The sequence below is a fragment of the Lissotriton helveticus genome, chromosome 2_1 (genome assembly GCF_964261635.1).
Source record: "Lissotriton helveticus chromosome 2_1, aLisHel1.1, whole genome shotgun sequence".
In the NCBI taxonomy this organism is placed as follows: Eukaryota; Metazoa; Chordata; class Amphibia; order Caudata; family Salamandridae; genus Lissotriton; species Lissotriton helveticus.
Window position 1 is genome coordinate 248150542 of NC_136059.1, and position 19946 is coordinate 248170487.

At 47.8% G+C, this 19946-nt stretch overlaps 1 protein-coding gene across 2 annotated transcripts in view; it reads right to left on the reverse strand.

The window, feature by feature from the left end:
• The window catches only part of LOXHD1 (lipoxygenase homology PLAT domains 1), a 1099077-nt gene that overhangs the window by 145734 nt on the left and 933397 nt on the right, over nucleotides 1-19946 (reverse strand). For both annotated transcript variants that reach the window (XM_078674764.1, XM_078674763.1), the window contains one exon: nucleotides 8316-8524. In XM_078674764.1, coding sequence (XP_078530890.1) covers nucleotides 8316-8524 — 209 coding nt within the window. The remainder of the gene's footprint in view (nucleotides 1-8315; nucleotides 8525-19946) is intronic.

The following is a 19946-nucleotide window of genomic DNA, read 5'->3' on the forward strand; positions in this document are numbered from 1 at the left end:
TTCAAAGGGTACCCCAACCACTGGAAGTGGAATTAAGTGGGACTTAAGTGGCCACCTTCTTTGCCACTGGCTTAACAGGTGGCACAGGAGTTGCAAAAATCCTTCACCTTCTGGAACATGTTTGGCCAGCCGAAGTGGCTGATAAGCCTGCTTCAAGCTTTGCTCTTGCCAAGATGCCCAGCTAGGATGATGCTATGTGCCAAAGTGAGTAGAAACTATCTGAACTGCTGAGGCACTACCACTCTCCTGTTGGCACCAGATTTGGGGTCTCTGGTCTCAGTGAACAGGAGACCTTCACCCCAATAGGTCCTGTAGGAGCCACTGACATCTCCGTGCTCCTATGACTCAGTTTGATGTCTCGGGCTTTCAAGAGTGGGACAGATCCTCTGCCCTAGGAACAGTACTTCTCTAGAGGGTCCACCTGGCCCTAGGAGCTCTGCTGTGTAAGGTGCACGTTCCTGGGGCTCAGTTCTCTCTGGGGCTGACAGGTCTTCTCCCTGGGGAGAGGGGGCCCAAGCTTGAAGCTGTTCAAAACCTGGTTTCCCAATCTTCTTACCTTTTCTTTTGGAGGGTTGGTCCATCATTTTGGGTTCCAACACCTCTTTTTCACCCTGGACGTTGAGCTATGCTCGGGTATTTACGCACACCCATTCAGGAATTTCAAGCATGGCTGCATGGGATCTAAGCTCGAATGAGGACTCTAGATCATTCCCTAGGAGATATTCAACTGGGATTGGCGGAGATCACCTGCCTGTTTCTGGCCAGTAACCCCTCCTTATTCTAAGAACACCATCTCAATGGGGTGGATCTTAGTGACATTATCAGCGTTGATGACTGAGTAAGTCTGTCCAGTCAGGTACTGTCCCGGATAAACCAGTTTCTCTGTCACCATGGTGACACTGGCACCTGTATATCACAGTGCCTCTACCCTAATCCCATCAATCAAGGGCTGCTTTTGTATTTTTCCATATTAGTAGGCCAAACAGCTACAGATGCAAGATCCACCCATCTCTCAGAGACTCGTGTAGCTTCTGTGTGCACTCTGATTTGCTCTGTACACACTAAGGATCCCACCTGAAGACTTGCTATTCCAGTGGTAACAAGATCAGTACTAGGGGGATTCTTTATGGGACAGGCAGAGTCTCCAGTTTGGTGTCCAGTCTTTTGACAGCTATGACGACCATGCCATTTTGGGATCTCTTTGTTCCCAGTTTTTGGCAGTGAAGAGTTTTGGTGCCCACCCTTCTTACCAGGTTGTTGGGGCCCTCTAGAAGACTCTTTACTTTTTTTTAACTTAGAATGTTCACTCCCTGTCCCTTGGGGAGGCTAGGTAACCCCTTTCTTTTGGTCAGCCCCACCAGTGGTAGTTTTGATCACCCTAGTCTTGACCCAGTGGTCTGCTTTCCTTTCCAATTCTTGGGGAGAAGTTGGACCTAGGACTAACAAGTATTGGTGCAACTTTTCATTAACACTGTTACTCAACAGATGTTATTTCATAATCAAATTATACAGCCCATCACAATCACGCACCTGGCTTCCTTCTGATCAACAACCTAGAGTCTTTACTGAAAAATCTACGAAATCAACCCAGGAGGACACAACATTTTCTGATTCCCCCTGAACTTAACCCTATATTCTTCAGTGGTGAGTCCAAAGCCCTCGATCAGGGTACCCTTCATGTGTTCAAAGGACACAGCATCTGTTCATGTCAAAAGTGGGGGTTATTTATAAAATTTATAAAAAATAACAATGGTTTGGGGTGGCCTCAAAAGGTCCTAACGAGAATAAAATATAACTTTAGTAATGAAATCAATCCTGGGAGAAGGTTTTTGCAAGGTACCATATAATTGGAGTACTTTATTAATCGTTTTACAATTAGATATTTTATATTTCAGGTGCTCACACATGTGACAAAGTGCTCATAGTGACTAAGTGAAAAGAATAAAAACAGCTATATACAAAGTGTCACAAACAAGGTTAATCCCCACAGAAAAATATATACAATGGGATAGGGGAATTTCCTTGAATGGGTCGACGGCGTTTCGATCTACACAATTTTTAGATCATCATCAGGACGTGAGCTTTCATCAGAAATATGTTAACAGAAGTACAATCATCTGATATTGGAGAACAGAGTTCTGTGGCTGTTGTGACTGAATCCAGCTGCGCGGCGTCTGTGTAACAGAGCTCAAAAAATTGAGTTCTTGGTGTATTTTGATCTATTTTAAAGCGTTTCCATCATTGTCAATGTTTTGATATAAAAGTGGGGGTTAACCATGTCAAAAGGGGCACTTTCCTACAACACTTCCATGTCTTGTCTCTGCTAATGACTGTTTTCAGGTAAAGTAGTTCAGAAAAAAAGCTCATAAGCCAGTTGTTCATTTTACTGTTTAACAAGCAGATGCAATTATATTGCTGACCAGCCTGTCAAACTGTCTGCTAACTCTGGAGCAGGCATAGTGACAATACAGCTGAAATGTAAAAGGTTATTACAGTAGAGTATCTTCTTCATTTTGTAACTAGAGGTGACCGGTGATACCACAATTAGACCACAATAAGTTATGACAGCAGAGCTTTGAGGTCATAATGCCCTTTACCAGACCCAGGACAACGTGTCTGAGGCAGGTCACTGAGCAGAGTTACTAATGCTCTTTAAATTATAAAAAATGGATGAATAGATTTTTAGTTCTGAGCTATTCTTTCCTTAGAATGTAAACATGTTAGCTAATAAGAAGATATCTGTAGTCCAATGCTTATTAATAGCTCTGATGGCGTTCATTACAAGACAGCACGAATGTATCTGCAGGTTACCATCATTCTAAAATACACCCACAATGAATGTGACCCAATATTTGCTTGCCATTTATTTTGTAGCCAATTTCAAGCTCCATATTGGTGTGGTTTTTTTTTCAAAATCCAAGTTCAACATGTATTCTACAGTTCTGCAACTATTGTATCTCGTTTACACAAAGCGGCAAGAAACCATGGATTTTAACAAGCATTGGAAATGCAATAGGTCTCGCAGCATTAGAGTTAGTGCTTTTAGAATTGTTTATGGGTTTTTGTGTAAATCTTTAGCATTTTTGTTTCCTGTAGCCAATGCTAAAGAATTAAAAAAAAAAGCCATAAACATTTCTAAAAGCTCTAACTCAAATGCTCCGAGACCTATTGCACTGTGTGAGGGTGAGGGGTTGAGGGTGAGTGAGGGTGAGACGGAAAGTTGTGGAAAAAGTCGAAAAAGAGAAGACACTGGGCATAGAGAAATCACGGGTAGTCTAGAGGCTACCATCATGAGCCTGTGAAGAAAGTCTTACAAATGTACAGATGTACACGTGCGACAAACATTAGTTAACAATATTTAAATTGCTAACAAACATAAAACCAGAACAGAAAGTAAATATTTTGCACACAAAAAAAAGATTTGGAATGAGGAGGCACAATATGGTAAGATGTGTGTGAGGACAACATTTCTGATTGAAATATGACGGCTCCTAAACGAATGAACACATATTCTGGGAGCCGCAGATCTGAAGGTGAGCCTGTCCAGTGAAGACGTGAACGGAATAGGAACCTGTCAAAAAATTTCTGAGCAGCCTTTTTTTTTGGGGAGGTTTTTTGTTTTCTTTTTAATAATTTACAGAAGAGATGCCTGTCATCCAATGAGAACGGTCGGTGCTCGTCTAAAACCCCCGCTTCTTTCTTAGTCAGTCAGTTCAGTGGCGTTTTATGTGGCGAAACGAACATGTGATGCATATGTGAGAGCCCTACGCCGTTTCATTTACCGTCCAGAATCCAACACAAAGAAAGCGTTATTTTTTTATTTTTAATTACATAACACGATTGTATTTACTCTTTTACACTTTATGTAATTTTAGGGGGTGGCGTAGCTACTTGCCTTCCTATCGCTTTCTAAGGTTTCGCGCTTGTCGCCGGTTTTCAGAGATCAGTGATTTATTTCCATGTTCGGTCGCCGCCGCTGTCTGGAGGGCTGTGAAGAGGCAGGGAGGGCTGGCGTCTGCCGCCGTGGGGTGGGGGATGGGCGACGGCGCGCCAGAAGGTGGCAGTAGTGCAGCGCGGTTGGAAGCACTGCCTTCCTTCCCCCTCCCCTGGCAATAAGTCATGTAAGGTTGCTGTGCTGGTTTCCTGGACGAGCTTTCAGAGAGCTGCAGCTTGCAGGAAAGCGCTTATGGCAGAGTCCCGGTAATCCTATCCGAGCCGCACAGTAATTTGAGCACTGTATCCCTCATACAAGTTGCAGAGTGCTATCAGGAAAAATAGCAACAACTCACGATCACGCGCGCCTGGTTTTTTGTGTGTTTCCCAGTAATATTGTCTTTTATTTGCTACCGCTAACATTTTGTTTGCTTTCTAGCGGCAGGCAGGCAGGGGAGGAGAGGAGGAGGGGGGAGGAGAGTAGGGGAGGCACGGCCTAGCGGCCGTGCAATCAAGTAGTGAGGGGGCGGAGCTGGGGGAGGGTGCGAGAGAGAGTAGGCAAGGCTAGCGGCAGGCAGGCAGGGGAGGAGAGGAGGAGGGGGGAGGAGAGTAGGGGAGGCACGGCCTAGCGGCCGTGCAATCAAGTAGTGAGGGGGCGGAGCTGGGGGAGGCTGTGGAAGAGAGTAGGCAAGGCGACACGGCGGGAGGGGGCGGAGCGGGTAAACAAAGACGGACATGCACGCGCCCGTGACTTTTAAGGTCAATGCGCATGCGCATAAGCTTAATGCGCATGCGCATTGACCTTAAAAGTCACGGGCACTGCAAGGAATCGCCACGATTCCTTGCAGTGTGGATAAAGAGTGGATGAGCCCCTATAGTCTCGCTTGCTCAATGCGCATGCGCATCGACAGGCGAGACCTAAAAAGGGGGTTGGGAAAGGGTGATGGCGAGACTGTGTAATGTGAAAAATAAAATGCCCCCTGCTGGAGGTACATTATATGGGTAATGCAAGTCACCTTGGAGTGTCACGTTTTATAAATGAACTCTACATTTAGCCTCGTTCCTCTAAATTGTCACACACTCCTCCGTGAGTATAAATATCCTTATAGTGTTTGCTGGGGGGTATAATATCTCGTGCTGCGGCATGATAATTTCACAGCACTGGACTGTTGTTAAGATTGATGGAACATAATTAGGTAAGACGAGTGGAGAACAGAGCAGAGGAACCATGGGAGCTAGGAACAAACACGTTGACTGATGACAGCCCCCAATTTTCATAAGACGAAAAGTACTTTTTAAATCTGCCTCTATGACATGTGAACCTGGCTAGCGGGCTTCAAGCCGACCTCTGTTCAGTAGTCACATCGCCGTGGACTGCCAGGGATCTGAGCTGAGGAGTACAGAAGGATTGAAGTGGGCGTTCAGAGAGCCCTTTCCATGGCTCCAAGGCATGCTGAAGGGAAAGCCATTCATCATCTGAGGACCTCAGAGGGAGGAAGGTCGTTTGAGTGTGCATTAATGCTGCTGAGATTTCCTTTCAAAATGAAGTGTGGTAGCGACTCTGCCCAAGTCATCACTCTGGCTAATGGATGCGCCGCAAAAGATGCTGTATTAGAAGTGACTGCCTCGGATCCGGGTCAGAAGATCCGGTCATGAATGTGTATCAGCGAAGAGCTTTGCTTTATTGAGCAATTTATCCTAAGCGATTGCTTTATGTTAGGCATGTGCTTATTAACTGTTTTCCTGTTACTAGGCCTTGCTGCCACCTTCAATTTATTCAACAATAACAATATCATAATATAATGAATAGGTGACTTTTCCAACTATGAAAATGTTGGTGGACACGGACACTGAAGAAGGAACATTTAGTAAGGATTACAACTAAGTAAATGCCTGTTGAGCACATCTAGTGTTATGTTCTTTGCATAACTACTAATATGGAAACAACTTGTACAGCAAGGCTTGCACCACCAGAATGTATTGGCCGACAACATGCCCATACCTGACCTCCGTCTCTAAGGAAAAGTTTAGACTTTAGCCCTAAATCTGGGATTAATGCTTTTACTGGAATGAGTGGAAGTAAAGCAACATGACGGGGTTCCCTTAACTATATCATTTGTTTGTAACAGAGGAAGCGGTGTGGTTCAATGACACCAGTATGAAGTGGTCTATTTTGGTGTTACCTAACCATCAGGAACTATACCTTTATTTGTATAGCAGGGGGCGCTAGAGGGTAAATAGCACGTTATGCAATTCTTTGACCTGGCTGAAGAGTCTGTCTATGTGGTGCTGATGCTAAGTGTCTGAGCAGAACACTAATTTAGTGTTAAATCTTTTTTATTTGCAAAGAAAAAAAGGGGGAGGGCTCTTACACACAGCTGAGAAATATCAAAGTATCATACAGACAACAATGCGCCCAATGTATAGCAATATCCGCGGAGCTCCACCCTACGAAAAAGTCACATTGTCCGGTAGGCCTTGGAAGCTGTGAGCCCAACCAGCAGAGTTTGTCCAGCGCTCATAGAGCCACAAAAGGAAAAACACAGAACTTCAACCCATCCCCTTAAACTATTCCCCAATCCCCCACCCCACTCCCACCCTCCGGATCCATCTTCCAACACCATACATACCCCCCCATACATTCATACAGGTTCGTCATTCACATGTGACAAGCGGAGCAACCTTAAATACCTAGGACAGGTCACTTCTCGAAATTCGGTGGCTAGCAGGGATAGAAAGGGCTGCCACAGCTCCGCATATCTCGCCCCCTCCCCCGCTTTCACCAAGGAGAGTTTCTCTATACCAAGGACAGACCAGAGTCGTCACAGCCAATTCTGAAGGGTGGGGACTTGCGTGGTTCGCCATAAGGCTAACAGGACCTGCACAGCGGAGCCCAGCGCTATCGCTATCAATCGACCCCTGCGAGCTCTTAATGGATAGGTTAGAGCATTAGGAAGCCCCAATAGGACATAGGCTGGAAATCGCGGGATCTCCGTCTCAAAGTGGGCATCAACCTCATCCAGAATCAATTTCCAATAACCCTGTGTATGACTGCAATCCCACAAAAGGTGTGTCGGAGTGCCTCTCTCCCCGCAACCCCTCCAGCAGAGTGCATCCCCCATTTGGCCAATCTCATGCAAGCTCTCTGGTGTGTAATACCAATAAGTTACTAGTTTGGTAAATGTGTCCGTCAGCCCCATATGGTAGGCCGAGTGTCGGGCGCGGTAGTAAATGTCCTCCCATTCCTTGGTGCGCAGGGTCCGCCCCAGTTCCCTTTCCCATCTTGCCCGTCCTGCATTATAAACGTGCGAGTATCTGTCCAGGAGGAGTAGGTATATGTCTGAAATGAGCCGCTTATCTGTGGTGCGCGAAAGAAGCCAGTATTCATGTTTGCTAAGCTTACGCGTTGCGTCCTCACGGGTCAGGGGGTGAAGCGCCCAGTGTCGGACCTGTAGATACCTAAGGCGTTCGGCCTCCGGAAGGTCATCAGAACACTAATTTAATCGACAAAGTGCTGCCAAGGTCTTGAAAGCAGCATCTCTGACCTGGAAAACCTTCAGCCCTGGGAAGCCATCGGGTGGCTACACGCTTTATAAATCTGCATAGCATCCATTTTCTGTTTCCTGATTCTAAATCGCCCCCTAATCTTGAATGTTTGTCCAGCATTTCATAGTTTCTTAGCTAGGCCTGTGCTCTGTGAGGCTCTACTAACCCAAAGCTGCATATAACAAGAATCTCTGAAAATATCTAGAAGGCTAAATTCTCTTTTTTAGTACACCATGGACTCTCACTATCCAGCCTCCCCACCATTGGTAATGTACTGGTGCCCTGTTCTATATGGCTCCATTATGCTTTGATCGGGCACACCAGGGGCCCCCTTTTCTGAGGTACTGAACCTCACCAATACAAGGCTCCGCTTCCCTAGTACCCTCTGCTCATGAGCTTTGACTCGCAATATTGGAACTGGAAGAACGGCAAACCACAAACCTTTCGCAGTGCAAACCTAGCATCTGGTTATACGACGAAACACGTGTTGGCTGTGTAATTGCACCATCTACGTGGCTGTGTATTTACAACATCTACGTGTCAAGACTTTGGAAATTGTCAATCAAGATTACAAGATACCTACCATTTCTGAGTTTTGTACTAAACACCTTACTGGTTTTTGTTTGCCAGTTTGAACCTTTTTTGTGCTGTGTTATTCAAATAACTATGAAAACTGGTAGGGTTTCTGTGCTGTCAATTTTGAGAAAAGAGACAAACATATCCACCATGTGTGTTGTGTCACAAATCTTACATGCACTGCTGTTGCAACAATTAACTTTTAATTTTACTTGGAGACTCGCTATTCGTTCGGCCTCAGGCACTGCCATCAAATTTACCTCCATTTTTTTAATCTCTCCCACATCGAGTCCCGCCACAGTAAACTTTTCCACAGATCCAGGCGCGAACCCCTTCTTTCCGGGTGGGAGGTCCAACCACAGCCTGGCGGTCTGTATTTTCTGAGTACCCATGATGATGACGTAGGCCCGGCTCTCCGTTCCGCCATCTCGATCCAGTCCAGTAGTGATGGTGATGTGGTAAGGAATCACTGCAGAGGGACAGGAATCCAATAGTAACACAACATTAAACAGATGGCCCAATTAACAGCCTTCTCATTTTATCGTTCAGTCTCATTTGTTGTTCAGTGACTCACCAGGCAGAGGCGCTTATTAATTATTAACAGAGAACACAACATTCCATTGTGGTCCAAGGAAGTGAGGCACCTTTGGCTGGAAAGCATTAGGATGCAAGGGTCACATTAGAATGCAGGGGGTCACATTAGAATTCAGGGGGGCACATTAGAATGCAGGGGTCATATTAGAATGCAGGGGGTCACATTAGAATGCAGAGGGTCACATTAGAATGCACGGGTCACATTATAATGCAGGGGGTCACATTAGAATGCACGGGGGTACACTGTTATTTTTGTACCTCACTGTTAAAATCTGGATTGTGGCGTAAACATTATCGGCGCCATCTTGTCCTTTTCAACTCCATACGTGCGCGTAAGCAGCAGCCATTTTGATTGCCATGGTCTCTCTGCCCACTGCCAATAGCCTGCGCGTCTCTCTCCCCCCTCACTCCCCGGCCTCGCAAGCACCCCCCGCGCCCCGACAGCCCCCGGTCTCTCCTGCCTGGGCCATAAACGCACCTCCAGCGCGACCCTGTCCCCAGGCCACATCCCGTGCTGAACCCCCTCACTCTTTCATCTCATTCATAGAACAGGCCCTTTTGATAACCTCTTCCTCCCCGCCCGATTGTCCGGCCTGATCCCAGGCCATCACCTAGCCCAACAGATACAGTTTATTGCCCCCTCCAGTAAGACCTCGCCTCACATCAAAGGAGCGGGGATTAATCAATGCCTCCACGCCCTTGAATCCGACCGATCGCCCGCATTCCTGTTCCCAGCGGAATGTCCAGCTGCGCGATAGCCATCATGCTGAGATTTGGGTGGGGACCCTTACTGTAGATATGTGTGAGAACGGGCCTGAACCGGGGATTCCAGAGATGCCTTTTTCGTACTTCAAAGCAATACCACTGATGTCATAAATGTAATAAAGCCATAAACTTGTGTATAAGAGGCCAGGCCTCAGAGATGCGGTTAGAGCACCTCGAGAAGATACCCTGTTGTCTGATTTGACGTGTTCTGCTCCGTCGGAATAAACCCCTGTTTCCTGCCTTCTGTCTCCAGCGCCTGCCTCTTTGTTTGGTAATATTGGATGGTATGAGAGGCGGCTAACGCCGGGCAAATACTGAAGGGTTCTTGGTCGAATTCGGCCCTACCTTTCTACAATTGGCGTCCCAAACGTGGGGCCCATCAGCGACATGTGGATCCAGTGGGAGAGGTCCCGACGACAGTGTGAACAACTGCAACGATCGGGAAGAGCTCCTGCCCGATAGACCCTCGTCTGGCAGCCGATCATCCGAACTTCACCGGTTCTGAGCGGACCTCTCTCGAGTGATCTACGGTCCTGACTGGGAACCATCAGGAGTGCCACAGCAATTACGGAGAATAGAGGACGATCGGGCGCTGGAAGCGGAAGACGAGAAACCGTCCATGCGGTCCGGGTAAGGTCGTGTAACACGACGAATTGCGAATTGATTGTTTGATTGTTTGAAAATACTAGTATTACTCATTTGATTGTTTCTGAGAGATTCTCTGTCTGCAAACAGGGAAGAATAGGAGTATTCTCTCTTTGCAGATAGTGAAGGGTAGGTAACGCAGGCCTTTGCCCACATTGTAACCCGTCGTGCCTGCTTCCATCTCCATTTGATTGATTGTTATCCAAGCGTTTACTGTTTTGGAATTGGTTCTCTTTGGATCATTCTCTATTTGCAAACAAGCACAGAGTCGCAATACTCTGTTTAGACTTTGCAGATAGTGAAGGATAGGTAACGCAGGCTTTTGCCCCCATTGTAATCCGTCGTGCCTATTTTTATCCCTCATTTGATTGATTGTTTATCCGAACATTGATCGTTCGGAATTGGTTCTCTTTGGGTTATTCTCTATTCACAAATAAGCACAGGGTCGCAATACTCTGTTTAGTCTTTGCGGATAGTGAAGGATAGGTAGTGCAGACTTTTGTCCCCTTTGTAACCCGTCATGCCTGTCTTCGCCCCGTTCGTTGGTAGTTGGTTCAGCCCGGACCGCTTATTAGAGGTGAACCATCCGGCTCCACTGGAGGGCACCCCTAATAAGGACATGTTTACTAAATATGGACTAGTCGCCGTGGCTTATAGTAAGCTGTGGCATAAATACACCAGAAAGGATCGAGAAAATCAGTGGCCACTGATAAGATCCTTTGATAACGATAAAATAAACGCACTGGGAACAGCCCTTTATAACAATAAGACAACACCCACTATGCTCGATAGCTTCGGCATGTGGCGCAAAGAAACAGAACAGCGGAAAAAGAGAAATGAGGTCAGGTTAGAAAAGGAATTATGCAAAGCAGCTCACCTAGCCGCTAACAAATTGAAGGAAGAAATAAAAGAAAGAGAGGAAACCAAGCTAAAACAAGATTCCGAATCATCGGGCCAGTGTCCCGTCAGGACACCCTCTCCACTTTACCCCGAGCTACCTTCGAAACAGCGAACGAACGATGATTTACTACTAGGTCCCCATATCATCTACATGCCCCCTCCATATGCCCCTTCCCAACCCTTAGCACAGCACCCGCAACCCCCAATGACAGGCGAGAGTAGTGCCGGAGCCTCGGTCCTCACGGCCTCTGCGCCGACCGAACCCCTTGCACTCAGCGCAGCACAAGCAGCAACTTCAGGTGATCCCGAAGCGGGGAGGAAAGACCCCGCGAGATCGAATAGATTAAGTAAGGACGTACGAGCTGGGATCGATAAGATTGTAAAGACACTGGTGGTGCGAAAGGAAAGTGAGGATTATATAACGGATATGTACAATACATATGCCAATAGCCACAGACGACACTTTGTCGTACGCCTTTGTTACCACACCCTTAATGCCTACGAGGACCGATACCAAGGAAAAGGCCCTGAAAACCTAACGACTCTGTATAGGAAAATTGATGTCGGAAATGGAGGCGAGTGTGATGTGGCGAACCTCTTCACGCGTACGCTTGAAGTTTTCCGCCACCTCACGGAACTGAAACCAGAGACTAACACCACGACTCCTGCAGCGACTGAAGCCAGAGTAGAAAAAATTGACACTATGATGCCCATAAAGGAGGCCGCTCCCTACTGGGTCCCCCCACGAGGACAGGGAACACACGACGATATTAACCACCAAGATGCGAGAGGGAGGGTAGTTTACAACTGGGTTTACCAACCATGGGATCGGCAAGACATCCTGACTTTCCGAAAGTCCTTGCCTGATCTGCGAAAGAACCCCACAGCCTTCTATACAGAATTAGCCACCGCTTTGGGTTCAACGATTATGACCCTAGCGGATATCGATTTGTTTTTCGGGTTATGTCTGCCAGCTGATGTGTGGAAGCAAATCCGGAAAGTCGACCACCTTGAGCTGTTCGGTTATACCTGGATACAACTCGGTGATGTAGCGAGAGCCGGGACAGAAACCTATGAAAGCCATTCTAGACCTACCAGATAAGATCGTGCAGAAATTAAAAACCTTAGTCCCAGAAAGGAAGGTGGACTGGTCGGTAGTAACGGCCTGTCGCCAGAAACCCCAGGAAGACGTATCAGAATACTTCTCCCGGTTTGAAACGGTGTTCTCCGATTACAGCGGCCAGGACATGACCACTGCAACCGGACATCACTTGTTTGTCCAGAACTATGTGAAAGGCCTGACACCAGAAGTCTCGCAGAAACTACAGACTAGCGAGAGTAGTTGGGCGGCCTCCAAGCCCGCAGCTATCCTTCAGATGGCTCAATACTATGAGCGACAAAAGAACGAGAACGATCAAGCGACTGAGAAAAAGAAAAAGGACTTGAAAGAGAGGGTAATGATTGCTCAGTTGCAAGGGGTGACTATAGGAAGGGAACAGTATAGAGGGAACTACCAGTCGAATGCTCCTAGAAATCCACCCCCTAGAGACCGCACACCCGCACCCGGCGCTCCACGAACAGACCTCGATGAGAACTAGTGTGCGTTTTGCAAAGGATTTGCCCATTGGAAATCTCAATGTCCAGCGCTGCAAGAAGCACTCAGAAATAAAGCCACGAGAGACGTAGCGGGCGGGCCGAGGAATAGAGGACAGGGACGAGGGCACTTAAACGACACCAACAATGACAGACCTGGCAGACCGAACATGTTTGACCGTCCCCGACAGAATCAGTGCCAAAAGTCTGACTGCGACAATGCCCATGACTTTGCATAGGACTGCCAAGGGCAAGGAAGGGATCCAGTCGAGCTCTATGTTGACCAGCAAGGTCCTTATGTCACCGCTAAGGTCCTAGGTACGAAGTCTCCATTTCTGGTAGATACTGGTGCAACACGTAGCGCGTTGTCTAAACGATTGATTCCCAGGGCACCCTTGTCTGGCTCACATGTGACATCAATAGGTTTTGATGGAACGCCCTCCACTAATCCCTTGTCCACACCGATCTCTTTTAACTTGGACAATAACATTACTAACACAACATTTTTGCTCTCCTCCAACACCCCCAACGCTATTATGGGACTTGACTTATTGAAACATTTTTGAGCTACTATTAGGTGTTCACAAGACGGAGTTCGAGTCATCCTGTACGACAACCCAACGCTGCTCAGATCTTGTCACGCACAACGCATGTTTTCCATCACTGACGCTGACTTGTCCTTACTCGACACCCTACCTCTGTACCTATGGGCAAAGACTGACTCGGACGTAGGACGCATGATGATAGACCCTATACACATAACCGTTCAACAGGACGCAGTGCTCCCAAAACTCCCACAGTATCGGATATCGCCCGAAGGCGAGAAGGCATTGGTAAAAATCATCCAGTCCTTGGTAGACGCAGGAGTGGTAGAAGAAGTAGTTAGCAATGTTTGCAACAGCCCTATCCTACCCATTGTAAAGAATTCCCTCACGGTACTAGTGCCTCATGCTGTTGACACCCTCCTGAACCAGACCAAGACACAACACCTGACCAGTGCACGACTGACTGGATACGAACTGACACTGCTCGCTCCTCATATCACGTTGAAACGATGCACCACACTGAACCCAGCCACCTTGCTGCCTCTGCCTGAAAACGATCCCGATGTGCCCCCAATACATGACTGTGTGACCCTCACGGACGAACAGACTAGGAGTAGAGTTGACCTCCGAGACACTGCCTTCCCAAACCCTGACGGAGAGCTATGGGTAGACGGCTCTTGCATTAAACTCCCCGACGGCACCACCTCAGCTGCCTATGCAGTTACCACAGCCCGAACTGTAGTTGAAACCGCCCGCATCACGCAACGATCCGCCCAGGCGGCAGAACTGATTGCCCTCACACGAGCATGCATCCTAGCAAAGGGGACGACAGCAAACATTTACACGGACAGCCAGTATGCCTTCGGGGTGGTTCATCATTTTGGGCTCTTATGGAAGGAGAGGGGATTTCTGACATCTCATGGCACACCCATCCTGCACGGAGATCTAGTCTCCGCTCTGACTGAAGCGGTTCTCCTCCCCAAACAACTTGCCGTAATCAAATGCCAAGCACACAAAAAGGTGACAGACATCATTGGACAGGGAAATGCACTGGCCGACATCACTGCCCGAACCACAGCTGAGAACAGGACGACGACTCGCATGTACGTGACTAGGTCACAAGCAGAAAAATGGACGGACGCTAGGGAAACTATTAGGGACATCCAAATGGCCAGCTCACCACAAGAATTGACTGAATGGACACGGGTGGGATTAAAGGACGATGAAGGCTGCTGGCGGACAAAAGACACGAACAAATGGTTGCTACCCAACTCGTACCTGATCCCCATACTGACGATGGCTCATTCCCCTGCACACATAGGATCTGCCCCTATGACCGAACTTGTCTCCCGAGTTTGGCATAACGATAGAATTGCAGACTCAGTCAAACGATTAGTCCAGCAATGTCTAGTCTGCCTGCATCACAACCCTGGGAAAGGAACTGTCGTACCCCGGGGAGGGTTTGGGGTCCCCAACCATCCATTTGAAGTCCTACAGATGGACTATATCCAGTTAGAGAGATGTCAAGGACTGAAGTATGTACTTGTTGTTGTATGCACTTTTAGCAAATGGGTGGAAGCCTACCCGACGCGTGACAACACTGCCATTGCCACTGCAAAAGTACTACTGAAGGAGTTCTTCCCTCGCTACGGCCTTTGTCGTATTTTATGGAGTGACAATGGCCCCCATTTCGTAGCCGAGGTTATCCAGCTTATCCTGGGGGTACGACAGAAGTTCCACGCAGTTTTTCACCCCCAATCAGCTGGACTGGTCGAGCGACACAACGCCACATTGAAACTAAAGCTGGCAAAAATAGTGGCTACCACAGGACTAAAATGGCCAGACGCTCTTCCCCTGGCATTGCTGTCAATGCGTTCCACCCCCACCAAACACCACTTGACCCCTTACGAGGTTGTTTTTGGCCGACCCATGAGTATCTGGTCTGCACCCAAACCGACATCTATTCACGACGTCCCGGACGTCCTAATGTCTGACTATCTGTATAACCTAACTAAAACACTGTCTGTTATTCATCACCAGATGCTGCAGGCCATCCCCGACGCTTCCAGGGGCCCCGGACATACCATCCAGCCTGGAGATTTCGTCCTGATTCGGAACTTCCAGCGGGAGAAGAGTCTGGAACCCCGCTGGACGGGCCCCTGGCAAGTCCTGATCACCACCCGAACAGCTCTTCGAGTGGAGGGGAAGCGAAATTGGCTGCATGCACATCATTGCAAGAAAATCTCTCCAACCCTGACGTCGACCGAAGACGTGACCACCCAAGAAGAGCTCCTGAACAAAGACCAACCATCCCTGAGCTGCTACCCTGAGACAGAGACACTCGAATTGGCGGAATTCCCTGATCCCACCGTGCCATCCAGAGAAGGGTATAACCTGCGACGAAAGAAGGGAGCTTCGGCTAAGCAAACCACTGACTAAGTTACAATTCTCAGACTGGTGGCCTAACACTACTAAGGCTGCCAGGAGAAAAGCCCAACGAAGTTTGTGGTTCTGCCCACTACCGAGCACCTTGAAGATGATGGAAGCGCCCGATACGAAGATGATGGAAGCAACCGGACATCCGAAGACCCACTACAGAAACCCGAAAACTGACAGGTTGCACAGCTCAAAGACTATTGCTCTTTTTATCACTCTTCTCTTTTGCCTCCTCCTCATGACTACCTTCTGGATCGTGGAAGAGAACGCACCGGCTCATAAGACATTTCTAACGACTGCCCAGCCTACCACCATGAAAGAACACTACCTGGTCTCTCTTTCACCTCAAATCCAAGAAAGGCGCAAGGAGTTCTGGAACAACTCCTTCGTACAGTTGCTCCACCAACACAACCTTGCTGCCAATGCCACGAATTGCTGGATCTGTGGGTTGATACCACATGCCACCGGACATTCCATCCCCTTCATCCCTTCACCTTTCTCTGTTCATGGTTCCTGTCTTGCTTGGCTGATCCTCTTGCAAGAGAGCTACAGAGACAATGCCACTTCCAGCAGAACTATGTGGCACTTTTATCATGGGGTCTGGCTGAACAAAACAGGAAGAACTGCTGCTCCCTTCTGCCCTCTATCCTCCAATGCTTCTGTTCACATGGACATCCCCGCCAAAGAAAGGGTGGAGATGCAAGTATTCAACAACCCAGCCAGACCCACCTTCTCCTACCTCCGGAATGGAACAGCTGCCACCCTGACTGTAGCCCTATCTGTCGTCAATGTCTCGGGCCTTGTATGCATCACAGGCCATGGGACACAACTGGTGGGACACAGCTCTTGCCGCATCACCAGAACTTTGGACTCAACCGACCCGCCCTCTTTTGTCACCTCTCCAAACATGTACTTCGTCTGCGGTACAAAAGCCTACACCTGGCTCCCAAAGGGCTGGGGAGGTACCTGCTACATTGCCTTCATCCTTCCTCCGACCTATGTGGCTCCGGCAAACCACCACCGACAAAAACGAGCAAAGGACATTGAGCAGGCCGACTCCACTGGAGCACAATTCTTGGATGCAATAAAGGGACTTGTTCCACTTTGGGGTCCGATGGCGAACAGTCGCGCCATTCGGCATTTGTCCCAGGCAGTCGAAACAACGATGAACATTACAGCTGGTATCCTCACAAACAATACAGCCGAGCTTCAAGCGGTCCGTCTGGTGGCTCTTCAAAACCGCCTTGTTCTAGATGTGGTTCTGGCGGACCGTGGAGGAGCATGCCGTATCATCGGGTCCAACTGTTGTACCTACATACCAGACAATTCGCCATCAGTCTACAGAGCCATTGAACACCTCCACAGACTCTCCTCGGAAGTTCATCAGGAACAAGACGGATGGTCACTTGGGAGTTGGTTCTGGAGTGCTGTTAAAGACTGGGGATGGAGGTTGTTCATGATCGTACTGATACCAGTCGTCGTAATATGTGGACTCTGCCTGGGTATTCAATGCTTGCCACCTCTGTGCTCACTGTTTGCTAACTGTATTTGCCCTAAGACTCCGAACTTCGAAGCTGAACGCATGAAAGCTTTGTATGACATCGAAATACGTAATATAATGGGGATAGACATAAATTGACAAGCTGGCTAGATATGTTGAAAAGGGAGGACTGTTAAAATCTGGATTGTGGCGTAAACATTATCGGCGCCATCTTGTCCTTTTCAACTCCATACGTGCGCGTAAGCAGCAGCCATTTTGATTGCCATGGTCTCTCTGCCCACTGCCAATAGCCTGCGCGTCTCTCTCCCCCTCACTCCCCGGCCTCGCAAGCACCCCCGCGCCCCGACAGCCCCCGGTCTCTCCTGCCTGGGCCATAAACGCACTTCCAGCGCGACCCTGTCCCCGGGCCACATCCCGTGCTGAACCCCCTCACTCTTTCATCTCATTCATAGAACAGGCCCTTTTGATAACCTCTTCCTCCCCGCCCGATTGTCCGGCCTGATCCCAGGCCATCACCTAGCCCAACAGATACGGTTTATTGCCCCCTCCAGTAAGACCTCGCCTCACATCAAAGGAGCGGGGATTAATCAATGCCTCCACGCCCTTAGATCCGACCGATCGCCCGCATTCCTGTTCCCAGCGGAATGTCCAGCTGCGCGATAGCCATCATGCTGAGATTTGGGTGGGGACCCTTACTGTAGATATGTGTGAGAACGGGCCTGAACCGGGCATTCCAGAGATGCCTTTTTCGTACTTCAAAGCAATACCACTGATGTCATAAATGTAATAAAGCCATAAACTTGTGTATAACAGGCCAGGCCTCAGAGATGCGGTTAGAGCACCTCGAGAAGATACCCTGTTGTCTGATTTGACGTGTTCTGCTACGTCGGAATAAACTCCTGTTTCCTGCCTTCTGTCTCCAGCGCCTGCCTCTTTGTTTGGTAATATTGGATGGTATGAGAGGCGGCTAACGCCGGGCAAATACTGAAGGGTTCTTGGTCGAATTCGGCCCTACCTTTCTACATCACAACTCAGGGCCCTTTAAACAGACAGAACACAAGTAGCCGAGCGGGGATTTTAAATGGGTATATATATAAAGACAGCTTTTTGAAAAAACCAGAGTCATTCAAAGGCATAAAAGTATTGAGAGACTGAAGAACCCCAATACTGAGCAACAGTTCCTAGGTCAGGTACAATAAACGTTCCTGTAGCTATATTGCTAAGTCGGTACACTACAAAACTGGTAGTTCCAGAAGATGGCACATCCCACCTGTGGACAGACCAGTCAAGACTGTGGCAGAGTCCATGACTGGCTTAGGGATTGGGAGCTGCTTATTTTTTATGAATGCTGCAATTTTAACAGCTTTGAAAGCATCCGATCTGTGATCGAGCAGTGCTTGTTTGTGCCCTACAGAAAGTCTGCACATGTTGAGGCTGAGCTCGCTGCATCCCATCAACAATCATGTGAAGGCACTGTTACCTCGAGCAAGCATCATTCTCCCACATATCAATGCCAATGACAATGTGGGGCCTGTAACATATTGACCAATCACCATGCTGACTTGAGTAAGCCGCAAGATGATTGGCTAAACAGCAGTGTTAATTGTAAGCAGAGTGCATCTGGGGATTATTAAGGATATATTAACAACAAGAGAGTAAGGATCATAGGTCACCCCTATATCCCCAAGTAAATATATAACAACAACAAAGGAGTGACACGTAGGTGCTATGGTCAAAAACTTGAAACCCAAGCTCCCAGCCGATCAGACTCACACCAATAGTGATGAGGCTTTGTTAAAGAAAATCGTGAGTGAGACACACACAATGGGAAAAATTACTTATTTATAAGAAGAATCCTCACTCACCCTAGTGGTGACATGCTTCATCATGGGGTTCCCACTGGAGGAACCGAATGTCCCTCCAGTGTGCTTCAACGCCTGATTTACAGCGGAGCAGGTTGTTGTGAAAAAAGTGTTTTTCAATGTGTGTTATGTGAAAGTGATAGTGAGATTAAAAAATACCAGCTGTACCAGAACCAGTTTTATTCAGTGGTCAGTTGATATTGTTAAAAACTGTGTATGGGATACCTTAGAGGAAAAATTATTGCCCCTTGTATCCTATCAAAAATAAGGTCGACATGTTTCAGCTGTCTCAATATTTTATGCAGCTTTCTTCAGGACCAAAATATCCCCGGTGGTCCACGCTCGCTAAGGCGCGTCCAAGCCGAGTGGATATAACGTGTGAAAATTATTAAAAATGTTAAAAATACCGGAATTCTCCGTATAGGCACTCCTAGAATTATCAGAGGCCGTAACAGCACTGTCTTATTGTACTGTCATCATGGGCTTAGCGGTGGGGGTGTTCTTCATGCTACTGTTTCCTCAAGTAACGACTCCCCGCCCGTAACCTGCTACAATTGCTGCAGCCGCCCGGATAGTGGTATTAAGGATAAGCATTATTTATATCTTGGGTGTATGACCATCTTCACTATTTCTATCCTGGCCCACATTGTGAGACAGATACAAGTCATTTGTTTTCAACAATAGGGGAAAAAAATTACTGTCAATCATACCTCCAATGCTTCTTTTGACAAGAATATCAAGATACTTCAAGCCATTGGGCATACGTTTTATGTCATACTAACTCTAATGGTGGCGCTTGATATAGTCAGGCCTGACAAGTCTATTTGTCTTTCCATTCTTTAGAGATAAGGGAGATGGAAACAGAACCCAGCAATCCATGTTTCACACTTAGGGGTACAAAAGGGGGTGGTGATGGACGGAGCATCTGAACCAATCACACACTCACACACAGTCAAAAGATCTGGGTTTGATCCATCACCGTTCTTTAGCCCAGTCTGCCACCCCAGTTCAGACATGGCCATATGCAAATCAGTCTGACCCTGTGCCTCA